The following is a 24,558-nucleotide window of genomic DNA, read 5'->3' as shown; positions in this document are numbered from 1 at the left end:
CGAGGAGTAGAATGAGTATTGTCTTTTTTGTGGGTGTAACGTTCTCCAGGCGTTTACCAATGCCAATTGTAACAGGATTTGTTGTAACATAACGGTTGTTTTGAAGGTATTCCGGTGTTTGGTAGTGGAACAATCAAGGGTGATATCCAAGATGGTGTTAAAGTCCCCATCCACAGTATCTGCTCACTCCCGGTATAGCCTATTTCATATACCACCTCTATGTAGAAATCAGGGTCGTCCACATTTGGCCCCTAAGTATTAACCAACACCAACTCCCTACCCGCAATGCTGCCCCACACCATGACATACCGCCCCGAGCGTCTATTTTGCTTTTACCAAAACGGAATCCTACGGAAGGGTGGATCAGGGTAAGAACACCTCCCTTGGCCCCCCTCCTGCCCCTACCTGCAAGGCTAAAAACCTCGGGGTCATCTTCGACTCCACACTCTCCTTCTCTCCTCATATATCTGACGTCTCTAAGAAGTCTCACTACCAACTGCACCTCCTCAGAGGTATTCTTCCCTTCCTCTCCTTCCCCCAGAAGCTCACTGTCTCCCGAGCCCTGGTTCTCTCAAGGCTGGACTACTGTAACAGCCTCTATCTAAATCTGCCTGCCTCCACTCTCCGCCCTCTGCAACTTATCCAGAACAGAACTGCGAGACTTGTCCTTGGCCTCAAGCCCAGGGACCGTATCTCTCCTGGACTGAAATCTCTTCACTGGCTCCCAGTGGCTGCGAGGATTAAGTTCAAAACCCTCTGCATTGTCCACAAGGCCTTCTGGGGCCTGGGGCCTAAATACCTTCAACTCTCTCTTCCTAAATATCTTCCTTCACGAGCACTTCGCTCATCCGTCTCCAACTCCCTCATGGTCAGCCGCTTCTCGAAGCAACGAGCTGGGGGTAGATCTCTCTCCGCAGCAGGGGCCTCCCTCTGGAACAGCCTTCCTGCCTCCCTGAAACTTGAGGAGAACCATCTCCGGTTCCGGAAGCACCTCAAAACCTTCCTCTTCGCTTCTGCCTTCTCTCTCCCTCTCCCCTGCTAAACCTGCTTAACTCCCCACTGAATTCTGCACTTAACCTGCATCTGGGCCACTCTCAGCGACCTCGGTCCAGGGCCCAGCCACTCTCCACCTGCACTGCCTCCCTTGGCCCCCCCTGCACCGTGGGACTGTCACTGTATCCCTACAGCCCCCTTCCCAGCACTTGCTATGCACTTACCTCGCACTTGCCACCAGCTGGCCCTTTTTATTCATTATTTATTTTACGCTACTTACCTTGTACTGCACTTTCCCCCCCACCTCCTCCCCTTGCACTTTCTCCTTTTTCCCCTTACCTCGGCACTTGCGCGATCTGAATGACACCTGGCCTAGTAGGATCGTTTGTCTGTCTTTCCCTTGTTTCCCCCCCCGCCTCGTCGCGCCTTGAAACACTTGTGTATAGGCGCGTTACAAATACCATATCATATCATATTATCACCTCTAGCCTGTGAGGAATATTCAGTATAATATCTGTGTTGTCCCCAGCTCTTCAAAAAATCTGCGTTTACCTTCCGGAGCGCATGTTTTTCTTGTAGCATAATCACCTGAGGGTGGTGTCTAGTGACATAGGTTCCCACCTTGCTTGACTTAGTGCGGTTGTTCTGTCCCCGAACATTCCACGTAAGGAGTTTTAGCTTCAGCCCCTCGGCCGTCACCCTAGTGTTAGCCATGTTTGTATGTCTTTACAGTGTTTCTTGTCGCAGTATTTCCTGGTAGTGTGTCTTCTGCAGTGCCGCGACCACAAATTTTAACTTGCAGGACCCTTCCAAATGGGTCCAAAAACCTTGGCTCCCCCTCCCAGTTCCCAACCAGCTTAACATAGCTCAACCACATAATACATTTAAGCCCCCCACCCGCATCATCTCCCCCAACTTGACAATGCTGCCCGTTAACTTTCGAAACCTTCTCTTTGGGTATTCCCTTAAGCTGGTGGAGTTTTCCTGGGGGTCACCTGCTGTAGCCATCTGACTGGCCCTGTCAGGGGCTCATGGCTAGATTAACAATAAACCTGTGTCCATGCCGTTCCTGTTAGTGTTCTATTATCCATGTGACGCGGGTAGGCGGTAAGCTTCTATCAGTCTGCCGAATCTCGCCTCTCCTCTCCCGGTCTTGGTCTTGCGTTTTGGTCAGTTTTCCTGTCTCTGCGCGGCAGCGGGATGGAGGTCTCCACATATGTCATGGCTTCTGCAGGATTTTCAAAGAAGTGGGCTCTCCCACCATGTTGGATACTCATCTTTGCTGGAAAAATAAGGGCATATGGCACATTGCGCATCCGCAGTTGTTTTTTCACCAACTCATAGGACCGCCTCTGTGATTGTATGCTGGCCGAAAAGTCTGGGTAGATGTGTATTCTTCTTTGCTCATAATGTAAAGTACCCTTATCCCTGGATAGTCGGAGTATAGCATCTCTGTCCCTGTAGTTGAGGAGACGTGCTATTATGGTGCGAGGTGGAGCTCCTGGCTTTGGAGGTGATGCTAGAGTGCGGTGGGCTCTCTCAGCGAGGAAGTGCTCCGAAAAGGATTCCGCACCGAGGATATCTTTCAAAAGGTTTCCCACTTGCCTGTGCATAGAACCCTTGCCAAAGGTCTCCGCAACCCCGATGATCTAGATGTTATTCATACGTGATCTCGATTCTAGATCCTCGCACTTACATTGGGTTTTGTGTAGTTCTACCTTTAGTTGGGCTATGTCTCGGCCATGTTGTGAAATCGTATCTTCATTCGTGCTTATTCTATTCTCCGCTTCTGTAATGCGCGTGCTCTCCTTCTCCACTCGGGCTTTCAGGGATCCAATTGTTGCCACTATGTCTTCCAGTTTGACATTTACCGCCATAAATCCGTTCTGTACCAGTGTTGCTAGGCGGTCTAAAGGATCTTCCTCCTGTCTTTCGGGTGCCTGTGGCACCCCGGCCGCTCCCTGCGGTTGGGAGCTGGTGAAGGACTCCATTGGGCCGGTCTGTTTCCCTCCTGTGCCCTTCTTCTCAGTGTGGCCCATGTGTTGTGGTTTGAGAGCGGATTGTTTTCTCTTACGTATAGATGTCAACTGTTATATTATTCAGCCAGAGGAAAGTGGAGGGCGAGGAAATGTTCACATGTTGTTCCTCCTCTGCACAGGATGATTTATCCCTTGCTCATTTGTTTCTTCTGTAGCGCCTAGATCTCTTTATATAGTCTTATTGGGTACCCTAGTGGAGTGCACCTCTGATAATTTCCATATTATTAGGAATACTGTCCAGGGGGGAGTCACCTGGCTTCACCCACCCTGTTGAGGATATTCTGAGGCATCCGGTATCTGACCTCTCTCTTGTACTTTTGTTCCAGTTATTGCTTTCACCCAAGTGTGGGTGGGGGGTCAGTCCCCGGAATCTCCTCAAAATGCCAGTTCTGGCTTGTGTTGTCTTATTCAGGGGGGGCTCCCCCTGTGCCTCCCACCACGGTCCCTGTATTGGGTATTGCTTTAACCTTGGCGCTTCACTGTTGGCCGGGACCCCCTCACCGCCCCTCCTCACTTACTTGATGCAAGGGAAGTGTGTGCGTCTTCCCCCGCGATCCTTCGTTCTGGCCCGCTTTGCTCCGGGGCACCGCAGGCAACGTATTTCTGTGCAGGGAGGCGAGGGGAAGCCCCAGCGGCAGCCGCGGTGCACACGTCATGCGCCCAGCGGCAGTGGAGCCCATCCCCTACGGTGGTGCAGCCGGCGCTCCACTTCTTCCATCTCCTTCCTTCGCGGCTCCAGCCGTGTGAGGCGCAGGCCAGCGGAATTGAATCGCACCAGGCTGGGGAGATCGCGTATCATTCCTCTCCTCCGGCGCCGTATTCTGAAGTTGCGGCATCGCCCCTCCCCCTATGCAGCCTGATTCCTGTTCTTGCGCCTCCGGCACCCCGTCAATGTCGCGTGGAGCTGCGACGCAGCTGTGTCAGCGCTTCCTTGTTGCCGAAAAGTTTCGAGACGGATAACTCAGCCCCCGCTGCACGTCCACCCACAAATTCACCAGGATCTGTTCAGAAGGCTCTCCCTCACATGAATCTTTCTTTTTTAAGCGTCTGGAACAGCGCTGGAAGGATTTATTTCAGCATAGGATTTTGGTTGAGCCGGAGCTCTCCTTTCAGGCGGCCATCTTCGATGTGCGCAACAGTGCCCCCACCGGGGTAACGGTACCGGTGCTATCACCTTCCCCATTCCCATTAAGCCCTATTGGGCTCAAATGGGAATAGGGAAGAATTTTTTCCATTGCCCAGAAAAGGGCAATTACCGGGTCCGGCAAGGTCATAATGACCCGTTAATTGCCCTTTTCTGGGTGCCGTAAAAAAATGAATACCGCGGCAGCCGTGCCTGTACTACAGGTACGGCTACCGCCAGACTCGTAATGAGGCCACATATCTGATACCACCTTAAGATTGACCAAAATATGGGTGTTGCCTGAGTAATTGAAAAAGACAACTCTTTATTGATGTAAAATCACCAATTTTGGACAGAGATACCAGTGAAATAGTATGGGTGACAGAGCCAATCCCTGTGGGACCCCATATTTCAGAGGGAGCGGCTGAGAGGAAAAGGGACATAGTTGGATTTGCCAGGAACTTTCTGTCAGAAAGGACAAAATCCATTTAAGAACGGTGCCCTGAACTCCTAAATTATAAAGCATCTCAAAATATTTTGATGGTCTGCTGTCTCGAATTCTGCCGATCGATCTAACAAGATCAGCACGCGGGTACCACCTTTGTCTACTTTCCCTGTTATTTGTCTGTTCTCTGATGCTGCTGTGACTCTGGCTCCTTGTGTTTATATTACTTTCAATGCTGTGGGTATGTGTACCAAGAGTCAGACGTTCTCACTTGAAAATGCTTCACATCCATTTCAAAAGATATATATTTTTGCTCCTCTTTTCCTGCAGGTATTGGTATTGGTTATAAAAGCAAGCTGAATCCCCCTTATATGCACAAACCCGCTTTTCAAATGCTGCATCCCTCTTTCTTGTACATTATCTGCTGTACCAGTGATGCCACACCTGATGCCATAAATTACGTCATATGTGATATGAGTGATGTCATTTGTGATGTCACCACTGTGCTTAGGGGCTGAACAATAGGGGCACCACCCACACACACACACACACACACACGCACACACACACACAAAAAATGTGGGCATGACCCAAAAATGTTTTACATAACAATTGTACAAAAAGGGGCAGGTAATAGCCAATACATACTAACTGCTCTAATGGAACATAGTTAAGCTTTTCAATTTTCTCCAGTATAAAGAATTCAAAAATCAGTATACATCGCTCCCACATGGGGACAGAACTACCTCTCTTCATCACTTACGGTGAATATGATTCCTGCCTTGCATCTCAGTATTTTAATAATGATACACTCTCAGAGTTCGTGCAAAATGTAAAACAGTGACAACATGGTGTTACAGCTGTACTGATCACATTTTGATGAGTAGGAGTTTTACTGAATATCCACATTATTAAAATATGCAATTGTTCCATGGCGTGCAGCAAGAGAATGGAATTTGTTTTGATGTAAAGAAGAGGTTTCTCGTTACACACTGCATGAGTTTGAAATATATCAAATGCCATTACATTTCAGCATTCAGATGAATGAGGCTAAATGTAAGGGCATTGTGCTACAAGCAGATGAGTTACTCTTTTACAGGCAACCACTTATGAGAACCATAAAGAGCTGAGGTCATGATAAAAATGTGTGTTTTTGAGCCATAAAAATAGCTACTAAAAAACATCTCTTTGGATTTCTTTTTCAGATTTGTATTGGATGTCCCAAATTATTGGACAAACCTGCTATAGAGCTCCTGTTACTCTATAGAAGGGAATTAGATTAAGGTGTATTGTTTTCTTCTTGCTTTTTGAGACATATGTATCAAAATAGGTAAGATCAGTTGCCTTTCTATTTGGGTTAAGAATTATCAAGGATCGCCAAGAGCAGCATAGACTTCATGTGAGAGTTTGAAGCTCCGCTCTCCGGTCCACTGATATCCTGAAAAACCCGACCCGTTCGCCCCGGGCACCACGAGAGAGACGGGCGCGTAGGGCCACATAGATTATTGGAAGTACAGGAAGCCTGCTGCAGCCGAATCAGTAGAGTCAGGCCCAGGAACTCACCTTCTGACGGCTCGCTGCACCATCTTGGATCGCAGTGCGGCAGAGACATCAACGCGCAGCAACCCGGCCCAGCGCCCAAGAAAATACAGTGCAATTGGGGTGAATACTGAGGCCGCAACCTGAGGCTGTGGAGGGGCAACCTCTGTGCATACGTCGCTTGTTACAACAGGTACAACATTGAGGCACCGGGTGGCCCTCCGAATGGGCCGAGATGCTGTGTGGCTGGTGGTGCCATTTCTCTGTGGGGCTGTGAGCGGTGCGCAGGCACCTCTTGAGGACTGGAATTTTTTTGAACCTCGCAGGGTTGCCGATGCCGATGCTGAGCTGGTATGTGGGGTCGCACATTGGCCGGACAGCTCCTGCTCTGAAGTGCGTGGCAGGGGCCGCAGGAGTGCTACACAGCCATGCTGAGAGGCCCTGATAGAGAGACTGTAAATCCTTTGGCACTGTGCATTTGGTGCCAGCTAGCCCTTTGCACTGTGCTGTAAATCAGGCTCTAATGGTGGTGGATCCCAGAACGAGCGCACCGCCCATGATGGCTAAGGAGACACTGGTACTTCACACAACCAACTGACAGTGAATCTTCAACATTATTACACAGCCATCCAGTGCATATGAAACAAATCATTCAATCAACAAGTGCACCATATTAAAACGAGACAGAGAAAGCTACCTGGCCCTCTAGGCATGGAGGCAGTGGTTCGGGAAAAGGGAGTGAAGACCTGCACCCGTCGCATTTATTGGGAATTGGCTGCAGAGGGGGTCCAGCTTGGTGATGAGGGAGGCAAATATCTTGAGGTACTGGCCTAGGCACAGGGGCCAACAAGTTAATCGCTGGCTGTACGTGGGGCATGCTGCCGGCCACATGTAGGAATTTGATAGAGGGAAACAAGTGGTGAGTGGGAAGGAGGAAGGCACACTTTGCCGCTGTCATGGTCAATGGCCAGCAGCAGGAGAAGCAGAGGTTGTAACAATTAATGGGAGGGAAAGGAGGGGCGACAGCTGATAGGCAAAACCCGGGGGACGGCGAACCAGACTGCAAGATCGCCATGGAGACGCTGCTGGAAGCGATCTAAGACTCACAAACCTCTCTGGAAACCAAAGTGCAGTCGGTGGGTGTAAAGGTATCCCTGGTCCGAGTCAACCTCAAAAATGGAAGCGAAAGGGTGACAGAGGCGGAAGGAGGTTGGACGAAATGGAAGATGAGGATGCAATACTGCAGGCTACAATAATTAACGACCTCACAACAGCTAAAAGTTACCTAGAGGGAAGAGTCAAGGATGCAGAGGGCCGCTCCTGCAGGAACAACATCCAGATTCTCGTACTCGGAAGGGGATGAAGGTCCAAATAGAGAACTGTTTCTGGATGCTCTCTTTGCAAACACCTTGAAGATTAGGTGTCTTTCGAAGTGGTTTTCAGTTGAGAGAGCACACAAGGTGCCTTGTAGAAAATCCCTGTTAGGGGAACCGTTGCAACCAATTGTGGCTTCTTAACTTGCGAGATAGGGATGCTACCCTGAAGGATGCCAGGAGGAATTTGATGAACAGAGCGGGCAAAGTCAAAATCATGATCTTTCCAGAATTCACCAAAGAGGTGCAAAGGCAGCACAGATCATACAACGCTGCACACAGGAAGCTGAGAGAAAAGGGATACAAGTACATGATGTTTATAACTGCCAAGCTCAAGGTCTTGGCAGAGGGGCGCCTCAGTGTCACTACATTTTATCCCCACCAAAAATATTGCTGTATACATGATTGTCTGGTTGTCCCCGCTCCTTTAAAAATAATGCGTTAATATCGCTGCAAAAATATGGCGATTATTTTTGTATGGCGATATTTTTGCAGGGATATTAACACATGGAACCCTTTTTTCTTAGCCCATAAGAAGCTTGGGACTGACTGGAAATGGCAAACTCAAACAGGCTGGAGATCAGCAAAGGGATCACAAGAGGACCACTAAGGTCAGGGCACAGCAATATGGACATGCTGACCCAGACCCCTGCTGGTATAGTTCTGGTGGCGCCAGATGGTACTTTTTTGCTGGAAGGTGATGGCGCAGACGGTCAACTATGACCCTGTGCAAGAGAAGTGAGTGTCTCCTTGGACATAAGTGTGGGTCAGATGTGCAAAAGGGGAGGCGTAATAGAGTCCGTGATGGGAGTATCTACTAGGGGGACGATGTTGCATGGAGATTGAGGTAGGATATGTGCACCAGGTCACACAATGGGCCTCATTACGACTTTGGCGGTAGCCATGCCGCTATTGGCAGCATGGCTGCCGCCAAAATAGGATTCGGGTCCAGGTTCCCAGAATGGGGAATTACCGGACCATTCCAAGTTCGGAGGGCCCGGTAATTCCTCCCTCCGGGAACCCAGGCCGGGACCTTCCCCATTCCCATTTCAGCCCCCATAGGGCTGAATGGGAATGGGGGAGGGAGCTAACAACAGGCCGATTACGACCGGCCCGTTGTTAGCTCCCTCTTCTCCTCACGGGACCCGCTCTGCACGTCTGGTAAAACCAGACGTGCAGAGCGGGTCCCGTGAGGGGACCTCGTAATGTGGCGGAATGGTGTTAACGGGTCCGCATCCTTTTGCGGCACCCGTTAACCCATTCCGCCACTCTTGCAATGAGGCCCAATGTGTCATTAGTACTCTAGGCTAGGTGAGGGCAAGGTCAGGGGCGAGGATTTACTATTGGTCTAGGGGTGGATGGACGGAGGAGCTGCTCCGGGTGACTCTTATATGGTTTCCCTTCTGGTTCTTCCCCGACATAGTTATCAGTTGTTCACAGTTTATGTTGGGTGACGGATACACCAAGTTCACAGGTTGTATGGGGTGGGGGCTTTATGGTTGGGGATCGGGGTGGTTGTTGTTATTCTGTTTATGTTTCTCACAACCTGGATGTGCATTGGTCGGATATTGTTTTTTTAATTTTGGGCCAGACCTGCAGTAACTTAGCACACATGGTAGTCATATAGCCCCCCTAAAACGATAGAATGTATGACGCTGCCGATCAGAAAATAGTCTGTGTGTCTTGGACTGTTAACAGACTTTGTGAAAACATCTAGAGGGGGATGGTGTTGCAGATGCTGAAAATCTACAAACCCACTTTTGCATTTCTTCAAGAAAGGCATTTAATGGGAACGGAGTGTGGGTTTTTTAAATGGTTTAACTGTGTGCATCACGCACACGTGAGATTCACAAGGGGGTCCAGGGTAGTTATGGCACTGATCCGGAAACATGTGCACTTTACGATCTTGACAGTTGTCCGTGACGTCAGAGGGAAATGTATCATGCTAATGGGAACACTCTGGGGGGCGATTCTGGGACTTCTCAATGTGTATGCCCCGCCACCATTGAAGGTGGATTTCCTGCATGAGCTACAGAGGCTGTTCGTAATATACTAGGTGGATCATTGGCTTGTGGGAGGCGACTAACAAAGTGATAGATTATGAATGGAACAGGTTCCTGAACATGAGGGGGAGGCCAGAGGCAGAACAACTCCATGACTTTGCACAGGTGTTTGGCATGGTGGATGCACAGAGCATGCAACATCCGCAGAAGCAAGAGTACTCCTTCGACTCGGGGGTGCACCTCTTCCTCTCAAGAATTGAATATTTATTGTGCCTCATTCTGAAGCGCACCGGGTGAAGGATGCCAAATTGCAACCAAGAGGCATCCAAGGCCACTCTTTCCGCTGCTGTTATCAATGGGCTTGGACATTAAAACACGCCACTCTTTGTGGCGACAGAATGCATACTTTTTGGGCTTTCCCCGAGGTGGCTAGCAAGTTTCAGGATAAAACGTTGGAATATTTTTAATTTAACATGGCTTTGGTGAGACACCCCGGGACCCTTTGGGAAGGCGACAGGGCAGTTATTCAGGAGAAGTGAATCTCTGTGCTTGCCGCCACGGAAAGGAAAAGGATGGCTAAGGTGGCAGAGGTTGAATTACAGTTGTTGCAATTGCAGCAGCAATTCTTTGAGGACCGATCTCAGAACAAGCAGCATTAGCTGCTGAAGGTTAAAGACCTACACCACACCCTTGCAGCAGATACAGCAAAACATGCCCATCTGGCATCCCTGCTAAGGTGTACAAGGCAGGGGACAAGGCAGGGAAGCTACTGGTATGATTGGAACAGTGGGACTTGTCACCTAGGCATGCATATAAAATCACAACGATAGAAGGGGAGGTGGTCACGGGAAGCGAGGCAGTGCCGAGGCATTCGCAAACTATCATACAAGTTTATATGCAGTCCCTAAGATAAACTCTACTCCAGCCTACTTAGGATTGTTAGATGACATTCCTCTCCCCCACATTACAAGTGTGCAAAGAGAGGCTTTGGAAACCTAGATTACACAGGAGGAAGTTGCAACAGCAATATTGTTGCTTCATTCGGGTAGGACAGCGGTACCCAATGGATTCCACATGGAACTGTGGAAAAAGCTTAGTGACTCTGTATCTGGGCCATTATTATCTATGTTTCAGAATAGCAGGAACGAGGGAATGTTGCCCCCTGGCTTGAGGCAAGCGACAATCACAGTAATACCAAAGAAGGAGACACCACCAGGTAGATGCCCTTCATATCGGCCCATCTCGCTCCTCAAAATGGAGACAAAAGCATTGGCTACAATTTTGGTGGCAAGGTTAAACACGGTCTTGCCTCTGCTGATTCATCCGGATCAAAGTGGTTTTCTGCCAGACAGGGCAACCCAAATGATTATTTGCAGGCTTCAGATGGCTCTTGAAATGGCCTTGCGCATCCCGGAACCACTGGCAGTGGTGGCCATCGACTTTGAGAAAGCCTTTGACTCAGTGCACTGGAAGTTTATTTGGGCTGTGCTGTTGGGCATGGGTTTCGGGTCAGTCTTCTTGCAGTCGATAAAATTGCTGTCTGAGCGCCCCCTGGCTAAGGTTTGGGTGAATGGGGTGACATTGGGATGCTTCCCACTGGAGGGGGGAATTAGACACAGCTGCCCGCTCTCCCCAGTGTTGTTTATCTTGGCTATTGTTCCCCTGGTGATCTGGCTCAGAGGAGATCTTCTCATGAAGGATTTTAGGTGGCTGGTGGAATTCAAGGATTGTGTCTCATTGTATGCAGATTACCTTTTTTGTACGTCGGAGAGCCCCAGAAGTCGATCCCAATGATCATGGAAATCTTACAAATAGCAACACAGTGGTCTTAAGGTCAATTGGGACAGGTCAATCCTGTTGCCAAAACAAGGGGTCACTGAGGCCATCCAGACTAGTTGTTCGTTCAGGGTCGCTGTTGGCTCGTTTAAATAAAGTTTTGGTTGACTCGTCCCCTGTCACTATTGGGTAGAAACATGTCTGGGGGTGCTTGTGGTCTCGTGCAGAAGGGATATTACCTAGCAGTCTGTGCTGGACTGCCCCTTTTGGGTTGGAACCAGGCCTGGTATCCATATGGTCTTTCCCTTTCTCTAACGGCTTCGCAGGCGAAGAACGATGTTCTGGAGGGTTGCCCATAGCAATGCCTGAGGTTAAGATTATTTCTAAACCTTCCAGCCATCACCTCTTGTGTTTTGCTATAGTCAAACCGAGTGGGACAGGTATGCCCAGACGTGGGTCCCGTGCCTGCTGGGCCTAGAGACCCAAGCTATTCCTCACTGATGAGTCCAAAGAAGGCCCAAACATGTCTGGGGATACTTGTGGTCTTGTGCAGAAGGGATGTGGCCTAGCAGTTCGGGCTCGACTGCCCCTTTTGGGTTGGGACCAGGCCTGATTTGCATAGGGTCTTTCCCCTTCTGTGATGACTTGGCAGGGAAAGATCGATGTTCTGGAGGGTTGCCCAGAGCAATGCCAGACATTAAGATTAATTATAAACCTCCCGGTCGTCACCTCCTGTGTTTTATTATTGAGTGACAATGATGACACTGCCCAGTTATATGTATGTCCCCTCCAATACCCCCATCAATATCCCTGATGGTAAGTTCCGTTCCATTGAAAGAGTTTTGTGGCAGCTGCTGTGGCGGGATTCAGAGACGTCTTTATGGGAGGGAAATAGAGCACTTGCCCCGGCCGCCCACCTTATAAACTCAGTTCCCATTAGTCACCAAATTTAAATATAACACATCAGGATTTTTTATGGTGTGCTGCTGAGAGGCTCTAAACCTATTGCCTCTCTGCTGTTGACAAGCACATTCTGCTGGGATCTTTTCATCCTCTAGTGTTATTTCCACTGTGGTACACATAGTTTGTGTGGTACAGCACCTGCAACATTCTCACCTTTCTGTGGGGATTATATTGATCATGTGCAATATCCAAAGTTAAAATGGATATTGATCAATTTGAGTGCCCCCATGGTTCAGATGATAGTTCAGTGTGTTAAGCACTCATTGCAGAGATTTGCATTCATATGCAAGGGTACAATACCAAATTCCAACAAGGCTGACTCAACTTTTCCAATGTATGAAGTTGTTATTCCTGCATGTATCTATTTTTAGTTTTTTTAGCACTCCAGGTGTAATCATCACCAATGTACCTGCACCAGATAACGGTTGCTATAGAAACATAGCGTCAATATGAAAGTCTAGAAATTGGTTTGTTCACATAGGGAGTTTTAAAACCTACGCAGGCACTTCCAAGAATGACAATAAAGTGTTATTTCAGAGAGGTGTTTATGTATCCAAATTCCAGACTGTGGAACCAAAGCATTCATGCTTGGATCCTGGCTTTGCCAGCAGACGATACCGTGATTGTGAACAAATCTTATATCAATGACATAACTGTGCTGCCTTCTATGGAGAGGTTTGCCTTCTCACATACTGGTGGCATTGCTTAGCAAATACCTGATCTTCCCTATTATGCAGGCCATTAGAGGGGAAGGAGTTCTACACAGAAGAGAGCAGACCAGATTTTGCAGGCTTCTGGCAAGCATATTTTAAGGTCTGCTTATGTGACAACAAAACGGTTTGCTTTTTTGTCCAAGGTTTTTCTGGATGTTTTTAAATACCATTGCACAAGGTTTTTGTGCAAGTTTTTAAATACCATTGCACAATCCTGTGTTTGGTGTGTATTTTTGTCCCGCACTTAGAAACCTCTGGGTATCATACCATATCATATCATGTCATATTTAAAGCTTTAAAATACAAAAGAAAAACCTATTGGAAATCTTGTAACTTCACATCAGTTAGTATGCTGGTACTTATTCACTTCCCTTGATGATGGAGACAATGAAGCTAGAATCCTTCCCATTTTGGATATTATGCTTCTATAATGTTTTGTTTAAAAAAATGTATAAATTGGGTTGTGTGAGTTGCATATTTTCCAATCCAATTCAGTTCTGCAAAATGGGAATATTTAAAAGTGCTAAAGTACCTATTAACCAATGTGTGATCCTGGGTATCTAATTTAATCTTGTATTTCCTCACCTGTCAAAAATGGAAGTCCCTAAGCCTTTCAAAATTGTCAGCTCTTCAGAGTGATTTCAATCTAAGGGTATGATCTTTAAAAAATATTCAGTCATGGTTTCACTGGCTACATATAGTGTTGCTTCCTCTATAATAATAGTGAGCATTGATATATTGCACACCACAGCCACTTGTTTATTTGTTCTCTAATAGCAACACTACTTGAAAACCATGTCCCTCCTCTAAACTCAGTCGTTCTGAATATGGACACCTTCGCAACTCATTGGTAAGGGAAAAATTTACGGGTGATGGGGGAATGCTCCTAGAGGGGCGCCTACGATCTTTTCAAGAGATGCAACAAATTGCAGAGCTAACAAAGTTGGACACCTATTGTTATGCTCAGTTTAGGCATACTATGAGGTCACAGTTGCAAGGCAACTGTGACTGCCCAGAGCAGTCTCCTGTAGAGGCCAACACGTACACGGAGCCGTTAGTCAAGAAGGCGATCTCGACCTTATATCAAAATCTTTGTAGCTTCACTCCCCTTGACCAAACTTCTGCAGAAATGGGAGGAAGATATAGGCCCTATTGCAGCGAGGGACTGGCAGGAGGCTACAATGGCCCCCAAGAAGATAGCGATCCCAGCCCGTTTTAGACTCATTCAATAAAACATTGTATACAGAACATCCTATACCCAAGAAATGCTGTCTTGTGGGGCCGGGTGGTGGATCCCAGCTGTCTGTGGTGTCATGTTGGTCAGGGAACATTTTACCGCACCATTTGGTCATGCCTGAGGATTCAGAAATTGTGGACTAGAATCATCAATAAGATATCCACGATGGTGTCCGAACCGGTTCCGGGGGAAACAGCGTTAACACTGCTTGGTGTATGGGGGAAAAAAGTGTATTCCCGTAATGAGAAACTGTTTCTTTCTAATGTGTTGATAGTGGCAAAAAGGAATATCGCTATGCAGTGGGGGGGGGGGGTGGGTTTAGGTGGGAGGGAAGCACCCAAGATTTCCAAATGGGTGCTGGATATGGACAAATGCAGAGCAATGTAGGAGTGAGTAAATAGTTCCAGAGGTTGCCCACTGCAAATTGGGGAAGATCTAGAACAGATGGGGCAGGCTCGGATGGCCCATAGGGCAATAGGCCTGTGGCCGAATAAAAAACGCAAAATGCCAGTGTGGGACCGTTTTTTTAGTCAAACTGAGACATTTTTTTGGCCAATGTGGGCCAGTTTGATTAGCTACTTCACTATGCGGCTAATAGTTTTGACTAGTCTTGCTGAGTAAATATTCTTTTAAAATGCACAATTTGTTTCACATTTTATCAAAAAACTCCCCATTGGGTACTATTCAAACAGTGTCACAAAAGGAATGAATAGCCATTTGCAACTGTGGGCCACTTTTTCATTGGTGCCTGAGACAATTTTATGGCACCTCTTAATTGTCCCCATTTTTAATTTCTAAGAAAACCCCACATTCTTTGGAGGTTAATTATTTTGCTGAAGCAACGGTTTCTTCATCGCCCCCTCCGTTTACTCTTTGCGGTCTGACATTCCACACGCCTTTTCCAATTGGAACTTCTTCTCTTTTCTAACTCCTTGGCACACGTCATCTTGGAAAAATCCAGAACTTCATCCAGGCTTGGATCTCCCATTGTCCATATCTCGTCCCATATTTTATTCTCTCTCACACTTTGAGCATGAATTGATCCTGCAGGCTCTCATTGTTATGTTGCTACAAGCAGCATTTATTGGCCAATTCATACAAACCAGTAATGGCATCTTCAATGGTCTCCCCTTCAGTTTGCTCAGGTATACCAAAGTAGTACCACTCCAAAATGATGTTGGACCTATTCTCAAAGTGAATGTCTAATTTATGCAGAATTACTTCATATAGATTCAAACTTCCCCTCCAGATTGACACTAACTCTCCCCAGTCCCCTCTGGCCAGGGGAAGCCACTCCGGGTTCTTGTAGACTTTTCAAAATCCTGCTACCCTCATAACCAAGACAGTGCATCAGGAGTGCATGCCTGAGACCTATGTTAAAGGATGGCACATACATTGCTAGTACATAATCTTGGATGTTCTCCTTTCACGTCTCCAATTTCACCACAGGCTCTCTGCTATTTGCTAGGAATTGCAGAGGTAAATATGCCATTATTGCAGAAATGCCCTCATTAACTGGCGGGGAAAATCCTTCGAAAGGATTTTATCAATAGTTTTCAAGAGGTGCCTGACCTTTCAGTGGCCACATCATATACTGTAGCTATGCTGTCTATCAGAAGTACCTGTCTTCAAAATGCTGCTGCACCTGCTCAAAAGATGGCCACCAATTGTAGTCAAAGGCAGTGTCCTAGTATCCGCCTGTCCCTTGTAATGGTCGCCGCTACTCCTGATGAAAATATTTCTGCTCCCTTCACGTCAGATGAGGGCGTCCCAGTGCACACCTGACCTTAAAATGGCTGCCACAGGGACACATTGAGGTGATTGGCCAACCCAGCGGCACGCTCACCACTCCTCACCGTGATAAGGCACATTTCTGAGCTCTTCTTCGGTCTGCGCCTGGCTCATTCTTCTGTTACTCTTAAAGCCTGTCCCTCCACTCCCAGCACCGCAGAATGCACTGTGCCAATGGGGCCGGCATGTGAGCACCCTGTCTGCACGGACCCTGCAGTTCTCCTCTCTCTCTCTGGAGCACCTCTGGCTGTGATCCACACTTATTTTGCCTGGCACCAAAAGGACACACAATACCTCACAGACCTGGCAGCACACTTTCAGTATCCTCAGGCTGCAGTCAGAGGTCAGCAGCTGCCAACCACCTCAACGCAGCATACCACGTTGTCCCTCAAAAAGGCAGGATGGCACTTGTGAAGACCTGCTTGTCGCCACTGCTATAAAGAAGGTGACTTAGAGGTAAGTCGAACACACTTGTTTATTTACATATACTTAAAGCACAGTACATGGGTAATGGGGCCCCAGCCTCATTCACCTCTCTGTTCACCATCTCAACGGCCTCCACTTCTAGAATCTCCCCAGCCACTCAACCCCCAACATTCCACCTTAGAACTCAGGTGTACTCCTTTACCCATGACCTCATGTTCGGTATAACTAGAAGGAGCAATAAAGTACTATATAACAGCCAGTTTTTGTTATGCCCAATGGAAATGTCCTCTGTGCCACTTCTCCAGAACCCACTATGCACAAAGAGACAGGCCTACCTGTTTTAGCACAATGTATTCAAGAGGCCTCTGTCTAAAGGCCATCTCGAAATGAGTCTGCTGCTGCTTGTTTCTGCTAATAAGTAAACAGCCTATTAAACTTCACAGTCTTCCCCTGGACGTAGAGAGACATGAACAGTGTAATTGTTTCTGTGTATACCCTGACTTCAGTGAGGTGTTGCTGAGCGTACTTGGATAGTTGTACATCTAACGGAAAATCCATCTTCAAAACATAGCAACCTCGAATAAATGAGGGGTTGAGTTTACCATGATGGCTTCGAAGTTTCAAGTGCAGCCTGGACCATTCTCAGAGGTGAGGGCTTAACTTATGTGTTAGCAAATCAGACATAAGGAATTGGAGATGTAGGGACACCTCAAACTCTGCCAACTTCCAAATCTTAGCCCTCATCAGGGCTACTATCTATGTGAAATGATGTGGTTGTCTGGGCATGTTTCAACACCACTACCAGGCTTACAATAATTTCTTATCAGAGACAAAGGTACAGGTAACTGCCCTATTGGGGAACCATGCAGGGCTGCAGCTTGCACTTTTGTAATAAAATGGACCTAATTTCATGAACACATTAGAGTACCACTATGGAGTGTTTACTACAAAAGGTGAAATTACTTAGGGTTAATGTCCTTTCTATGGATTCTTATAACACAGATTCCTCATTCGATTCCTCATCACATAGATATCCATTCCAGCGTCAGCTGCTTGGAAATACTTTCGACAGGGGCCATATTACAACTCAACTCGACTGTCAAGCCCTCTTGACTCGACCGTGCCACTCGTCAGCTCCGCACATGACGTTGGCCACTATATGCTGCATCACTATGGCCCCCATAACTCAGCTCCTCACCTTTTTTCCCCCAAGTTCAGCAGCCACGGAGGAAGAATCTATAGGATTCAGGCTGAAAATAGCCCAAAAAGATTTAAAAAAATAAAATAATAAGGTACAGGATCGTATTGAAAGCAAAACAAGAAACTGTGCCTAATACATAACTATTCATTGTCTCGTCTCAGTAGAAGAGGACAACCAAATATCGACTGCAGACCACTTTCAAAGTGGGCCAGATGGGGTGATGAGGAATCTGTGGGAGAAGAATCCATAGAAAGAACATTACTGATAAGTAATTTCTCCATCAATGGATTGCATTCTCCTGCAGCAGATTCCTCATCAGATAGACTACCAAAGCAGTACAGAATGTGGAGGCGGGATGAAAGCCCTTAGACAAGGAAGCTCTGCAAAATTGCTCTTTCGAAACGAGCGTCTGAACCATATGCTACATCCAAGCAGTAATACTTGGTGAACGTGTGGAGAGATGACTAAGTCGCTGCTTGACATATTTCCCTTACTGGTACACTCCTCACAATGTAGAGCAAGCTGCCATGCCCCTGGTGGAATGTGCAATGGTGGCTGGTCTTTTCCCGCTCTCTGATAACATTCTGCGATGCAGAGAGTTATCCATCGAGAGATTGTCTGTTTTGACACAGCGAGACCCTTTCTTGACAAAGAGAAAGCCACAAATAGTTGGTCATCACGGCTGAATTCCAAAGTTCTAGCCACATATAAACTAGAGCCCTCTTCGGATCCAGTCTGTGTAGTCTCTCCTCATCTTTAGATGGATCTGGAGGTGGATGAAAGACAGGCCAGTCAGTGCTCTGGGAAACATGGAACTGAGAGAGTAGTATAGGTAGGAATTTAGGACGCATCTTAAGTAAGGCTTACTCCTTGACAAATCATAGAAAGGGGGGCTTGCAAGATAATGCTTGCAATTCACTTACTCGTCTTACTTCTGTGATTGCCACCAGGAAAGCTGTTTTCAGGGTAAGTAGCTTGATCGCACATGAATGCATAGGCTCAAACGGAGGCACCATCAAAAATGTCAAACTAAGTTTAGGTCCCAGTCTGGAACCACAAATGGAGTAGGTGGGAATTTATTTGCAAGGTCTTTCAGGAATTCAGTCATAACCACTATCGTGAAGAAGGATCCTTAATCCGAGGACCTCTAAAAAACACACAATGCCGCTAAGTAGCCTTTGACTGTACTCATTTGAAGGCCTGATGAGGCCACTGAAAAAAGGAATTCCATCACTTAAGTGGTGGGGGAAGCTATCCTGCGCTCCCTACACCACACCTCAAATCGTCTCCATCTTCACGCATACAGAGATCTTGTTGACGGTCTGCGTGCGGCCAGTAGCACCTCAAGTACCTCTTCTGAGAGGACCCAGTATTCATAGCGCATCCTCTCAAGAGCCACGCATGTAGGTTGATGGATTCTGGTTCAGGTGAAGTACCCGACATTCCGACTGGGTTAGTAGGTCCGGCCTTCAAGGCAACCGGTGATGGTTAAATCCAGGAGTTCCGAGTACCATGTTCTCCTAGCCCAATCAGGGGCAATAAAGATCATGGTTGCTCAAAACCTCCTCACCATCCTGAAAACTCATGGGATGACAGGTATTGGAGGGAAGTCATAGTGAAGGTTGAAGAATCACTCCATCCCTTAGTACAGCTTTTGCTGGGTATTCCCTGGAGCAAAACCATCTGCACTTCCTGTTGGCCTTTGTGGAAAACAGACCCACTGTCGGCATACGCCACTGAGTGAAGAGCTTCTCAAGAACTTATTGGCACTCTTGTGACACCATGCTCTACCTGCTCAGAGCATCTGACAGACCGTTCTTCATTCCCGCTAGATGGACAGTTGAAGCAGAGATCTGGTTCACCAGAAATCAGAACCATAGTTGCAGTGCCTCCTTGCACGGGGCAGAGACTGAAAACCTCCTTGTTTGTTGAGGTAGTGCATGGCCACTGTTCTGTCCATTAGAACAAGGACATACTTCCCCTTGAAGGAGGGCACAAAGGCCATCAGGGCTACCTGATCGCCCACAACTCCAGCCTGTTGATATACAATTGGAATTCCATTCGTGACCAGAGGCCGCTCACCTGCAGATTCCTGCATTCAGTGCCTGTTCTCATGTTTTCTCTGCTCGACCACCAAGATAGGTCATCAGACACTGATCTCTACACCTTGAGAATCTCCTTCACGGCATCGAAGTACTGGGACCACTGACCCATCAACAGCCACGGCAGAGATCGCATTTGCAGTCTGGCCTCTGGCACCAGAAAAATGCTGGAAGCCATGAGACCTAAGAGGCAGAGGAAGAAAGCTGCTGGTAGACTGTTGTGACTGTGCAAGAGCTCGACCATTTTATCTGATACTGATAACTCTTACTTGGGGGGGGGCTTTGCCACCCAAATGTTCAAGATTGCTCCGATGAACTGAAGCTTCTGCGTTGGTGTGGCGTGGGACTTCTGGAAGTTTAGGGAGAAGACCAGCCTGTGAAGCAGGGAGCAGGTATCCTCAAACTGAGTTGACAACTGCTGCAGTGACTTCTCTCAGATCAGCCAGTCGTCCAGGTATGGGAATACATGAATACCAGATCTCCTGAGGTGAGCTACCACTACTGCCATCAGCTTGGTCTTATAAGACATTAGTTGAAGTCTAGTGTTAATCCGGTCAAGCGCATTTGAACCTTTTGGGGGCTGTGGATTAGGTGTTCTATAGTTAGAGAGTTGTTAAGTAAACTATCCAATGTGACATCAGTCCATTCATTTGGGACCTTACATGGGCATTAGCTTGCCGAAAAGCATATTAACCGGGAGGCATACAACAGATCTTGAAAGTTGCACCCTTCGCCAACAGACCTGTGTCTTAAGCGTAATTAGGCCCAATAGTTGACAAACCGCTGAAAAGGGAGTACCAGAGGGTAGAGACAAGACCCTCTTCCATACCATAGCTTCTAATTTATTCCAGTCTAACCTTTCATCTCTTGTCCCTGCGCCATGCTTGATTCTGGGAATAATCATCTGATTATATACTTTAATAGTAGGGAAAAGCGACCATACCTCTTATCTACTGCACTTAATTGCGCAGCAGCAGAAACAGCCTCCACTTTCAAAGTGTTTTTAAGATTGTTAATTGTGGCCTTTGCTTGAAAATCAACCCCTAAATATCTAAAAGATTCAACTACTTCCACTTTTTGATTGTTAATAGACCAACAACATGTTGACCTCCCTGGATTATTCCTAAATATATTGAATATCATTATCTCAGTCTTTGCTACATTAGTATTAAGGTAGTTCTCCTGGCAGTAGCTTGTCACCACTTTCAGTGGTTGTTGTAGGTCTATAGGGGTGTAATCGAAAAGCACTATGTCATCAGCATTTAGAGGTATTGCAATTCCAATACACCCATTTTCGGAAGATTAGCACCAATGTTAAGAAACCAAGATCCCATATCCGCAATATACATATTAAAAAGAAAGGGAGCCAGAACACAGCCCTCGCGTAGTCCCTGTTTGTTAGATATCCACTCCGAGAATGAGCCCGCTGTGTCAGTATTATAATGTAATTTAATCAGTATGTCACGCAGGGCCTCAGGACAAGCCCTCTATGCAATTTGGTCCATAGTTTTGAACGGTTGACACAATCAAATGTTTTACTAATGCTAAAAAGGCAATACATAGAGTTTGCAGAGAATTCACTCACTATCTGTTTTGTGACTAAAGAAATTAGCAAGGAATTCAAGGAGGGTGTTGGAACTCTTCATGAAACCTGACTGGTACACATCAAAAGTATTAACTCTGTGAGCCCAGTCAGTTAGTGAATGCAAAATAAAAGTAGAAACATCTTATAAGATGCGTCCAGCACCGAAATTGGGTGATAATTTGTGGGGTCCATCCTATCACCCTTTTTAAAAATAAGAATTATATTTGTGTCAATCCAGGAAGACAGGAATTGACGATTTCGAAGTATGTTGTAATGCAGTTCCCACAGCAAACTGGCCTAAAGACGCAGGGCTGATTTTAAGGTGAGATTAGTCAGGCCATCGGGTCCCGTGGCATTCAATGATTTAGTCCTTTTAATAGCTAGAACGAGATCATCCAGATTCATATCTAGATCCAGAGTCGTGAGAACAATTCACTTTTATCAATCTCCAAAACATATGAACATCTTTTTTGTTAATGCTAGTTAACAGTAATTCAGCGTCATTTTGATAAAGTGAATGCTTATAGCTTTTTAGTCAAGGAATGGGCCTGCTTCAATTTACACACTTTCCAATATCCCACAGGGCCAAACATTTGGGCCATTCTCACATCTCTCTTTAATAGCCTTTTCCTAACATGAATCTGTTCACTTGTGAGCATGTGAGGATCTACCCAAATTCAATTGATTAATGGTGGATAAGCCCTTTAGAATCTTCTCACATAGGGGAACAAAGCTGTCTGGCGAACCCCCTTCAAACTTACCCTCACAGAGATGGGACTCCACTAATGTATTAAATCTTGAAGCCATAGCTGGATGCCCCATTACTGCATGGTCTCTTGGTATAGCCTCAATCAAACCTCTTGCTGGCCTGGTAGGTTCCTTGTAATCTAGCCATCTCAAGGAGACCGTTAATTTAAAAGGATCGTTACGGCCCTGGTCCCCCACTTCCAAAGGCAAGCAACGTTTTACTACCTCAGCAGAAACAAAAACATAATCCAACGTTGAACAGGCCAGACCTTTAGACCAGGTGCATTTGGGTGGAACGTCGCCTTTCGTTTTATCATTTAATAGAGACAAGTCCCATGAATCTAATACCCGTCTAATCAGCTTGCCTCTAATTCTGGTTGTCGATAAAATTTTGTTGTTGCTTTTAAAAGAATAATGTACATCATCGAAACATTGAGTATTAAAATCACCTAAAATAATTAAATCCAACTGTTCCATTGCATTAAAAGACACAAGAACACTTAGAATGGTTTCCAGAAAGTAGAGAGGTCCGTAGAGGCAGGATTAAAATATACATTTAAAATTATTAAAATCTGCCAAATAGCCAATGTGAAGTCCCACCAAATTATTTTCATGCCTAAAACATCAGGCCTATCTAACAAGAGCTATTCTATAGAGGAACCCGGGCCAGAAGCCATGCACTTAATAAGCCCCAAAAAGGCCTACCTCTGGGCCTCTCCTAGCAGACTCATGAATAACAGAGTAGCCATCAAGAATCGGGGTATCCAACATTAAAATCTCCTGTAAGCATATTATATCTGCCGGTAACCATTCAATAGAGTCTAAACGGAGATGTTAAAAGCCCTGAGTATTCGCAGAAAATTATGGGGTCACCAGATTTAACTGAGATCGCCAAGGGGTCAAGTGGAATTTATAGGTATTTAATATCCCTTCCAGCAGGCAACTTGTTACCATATAAAGCTTCCAATGACTCAGAAATAAGGTAGTACATTGACACAACATGGGGTGCTTCCAACATTACCCAGTCTTAACCAGGAGTGAGGAAAAATCCAATTCAACTACATTAACCCTTGCAATATCCACACATTCAACTCTGGCAAAGGGTTGTTGCTGGTTTTGAATTACAATTGTCGCTGATGCTGCTTAGCTTTCTAAACGCTATAGATCTAGTGATTTTAAAGTGATATTGGAATTCTTTTTTTAGATATGTTTTAGTGGTCAAAACAGACATGTATACAATATTCAGCATTATAGGCTGAACAAAAATGCACATGCACTTTATTAATCTTTCTTTGCACATTATCTAAGGATGATTAGAATGTCTGCAACAGCATGGCCATTTTGCATATATTGACACAGCTGGAGCTAAGGTTTTTCTTCTTTTGTTTACTTGTATTTATTGCAAATATGTTTCTGTAATAATAATGGATTGTTGTGGGGTTCAAAAGTTTCTTTGTAAACTAATATGCACTTAATCAAAAAGAAATAATAAACAAAATGGGAAGCGGCACATACTGCCTGGCGAGGGAATGCAGACCTCTCATCACTTGTAATCTACTTAACTTCTTCATGTTTAGGAGCACCATACAGATAACTCTTTCATTTAGCTCAAGCTGAGTGCAAATTGTATGGACAAAAATAATGGGCTCTAGAAGAAGGAAAGAACTGACCACAGTGTCTGCATTCATGAAAAGATGACAAGAGAATTGAGGTGACAATCTAACATCAAGATGGTGACAGAAGTACTTACCACGGTTTCATTGACAGTCAGTTTTAGCATATCATCCAAAGTGAGGTACTTGATAAAAGATCCAAAGTAGTTGTTAAACCAACTTGTTTCAGTGCTGTTATAGCACCTGGGCTGGGCAGTACCACCTGCGCAAAAACAAAGGTATTCATTATATGATATAATGTTAACTTGCAAACTGAGAGAATAGTGACTTGCCTTATAGCACAGGGGCAACGCGCTGGTCTTGGAAGCAAGACCACGCAGAGCAACAGAGGTTTGAATCCTGGATCTGCGCTTAGATACCAAATTGAGGTATGGAATTAGGCACGTTATAAAAAAAACAATGACATGATTGATTTCCTATTCTGTTTCACAATGTTCATCCTTTGACAAAATACACACCACCAGGCATCAGTAAGGACCTGGAAGACGTTGCCAGCCAGGTAGTGCCATTCAGTGCTAATTGGAATTGCCAAAGCAAGCAGAAATACAGACCCTGCATTTGTGTATATGGTTCAGGCGTGCACTTAAAAACCTTTCACTGAAGACCCTGATGTGCTAGGTGTAGAAGGAATGATAACATTGTTAATGTGTTGCAAACGTAAGAGTCAATTTGTGTAGTGCTGCACCAGCTAAATATTTCATATAACCGCTATACAATGACTTTTTTTCTGCTTTTCTTGCTGATAGTAAAACCTCCATGAAGCCCTACGGAAGGTCCCGGTCCTTGTAGCTCATCCTTTTAGATGCCACACTTAAAGGTTGGGAGTGTT

General features: G+C 46.1%; 1 protein-coding gene across 4 annotated transcripts in view; it reads right to left on the bottom strand.

Moving 5' to 3' along the window:
* LOC138569359 (uncharacterized) overlaps positions 1–24,558 on the bottom strand; it is a 1,262,132-nt gene that overhangs the window by 742,294 nt on the left and 495,280 nt on the right. For all 4 annotated transcript variants that reach the window (XM_069647272.1, XM_069647275.1, XM_069647274.1 and 1 more), the window contains one exon: positions 23,807–23,931. In XM_069647272.1, coding sequence (XP_069503373.1) covers positions 23,807–23,931 — 125 coding nt within the window. The remainder of the gene's footprint in view (positions 1–23,806; positions 23,932–24,558) is intronic.

Source organism: Ambystoma mexicanum, chromosome 2q (assembly GCF_040938575.1).
Source record: "Ambystoma mexicanum isolate Mex_15411 chromosome 2q, UKY_AmexF1_1, whole genome shotgun sequence".
In the NCBI taxonomy this organism is placed as follows: Eukaryota; Metazoa; Chordata; class Amphibia; order Caudata; family Ambystomatidae; genus Ambystoma; species Ambystoma mexicanum.
Note: the sequence above shows the minus strand (reverse complement) of the source record. Positions and strands in the feature narration are given on the sequence as shown.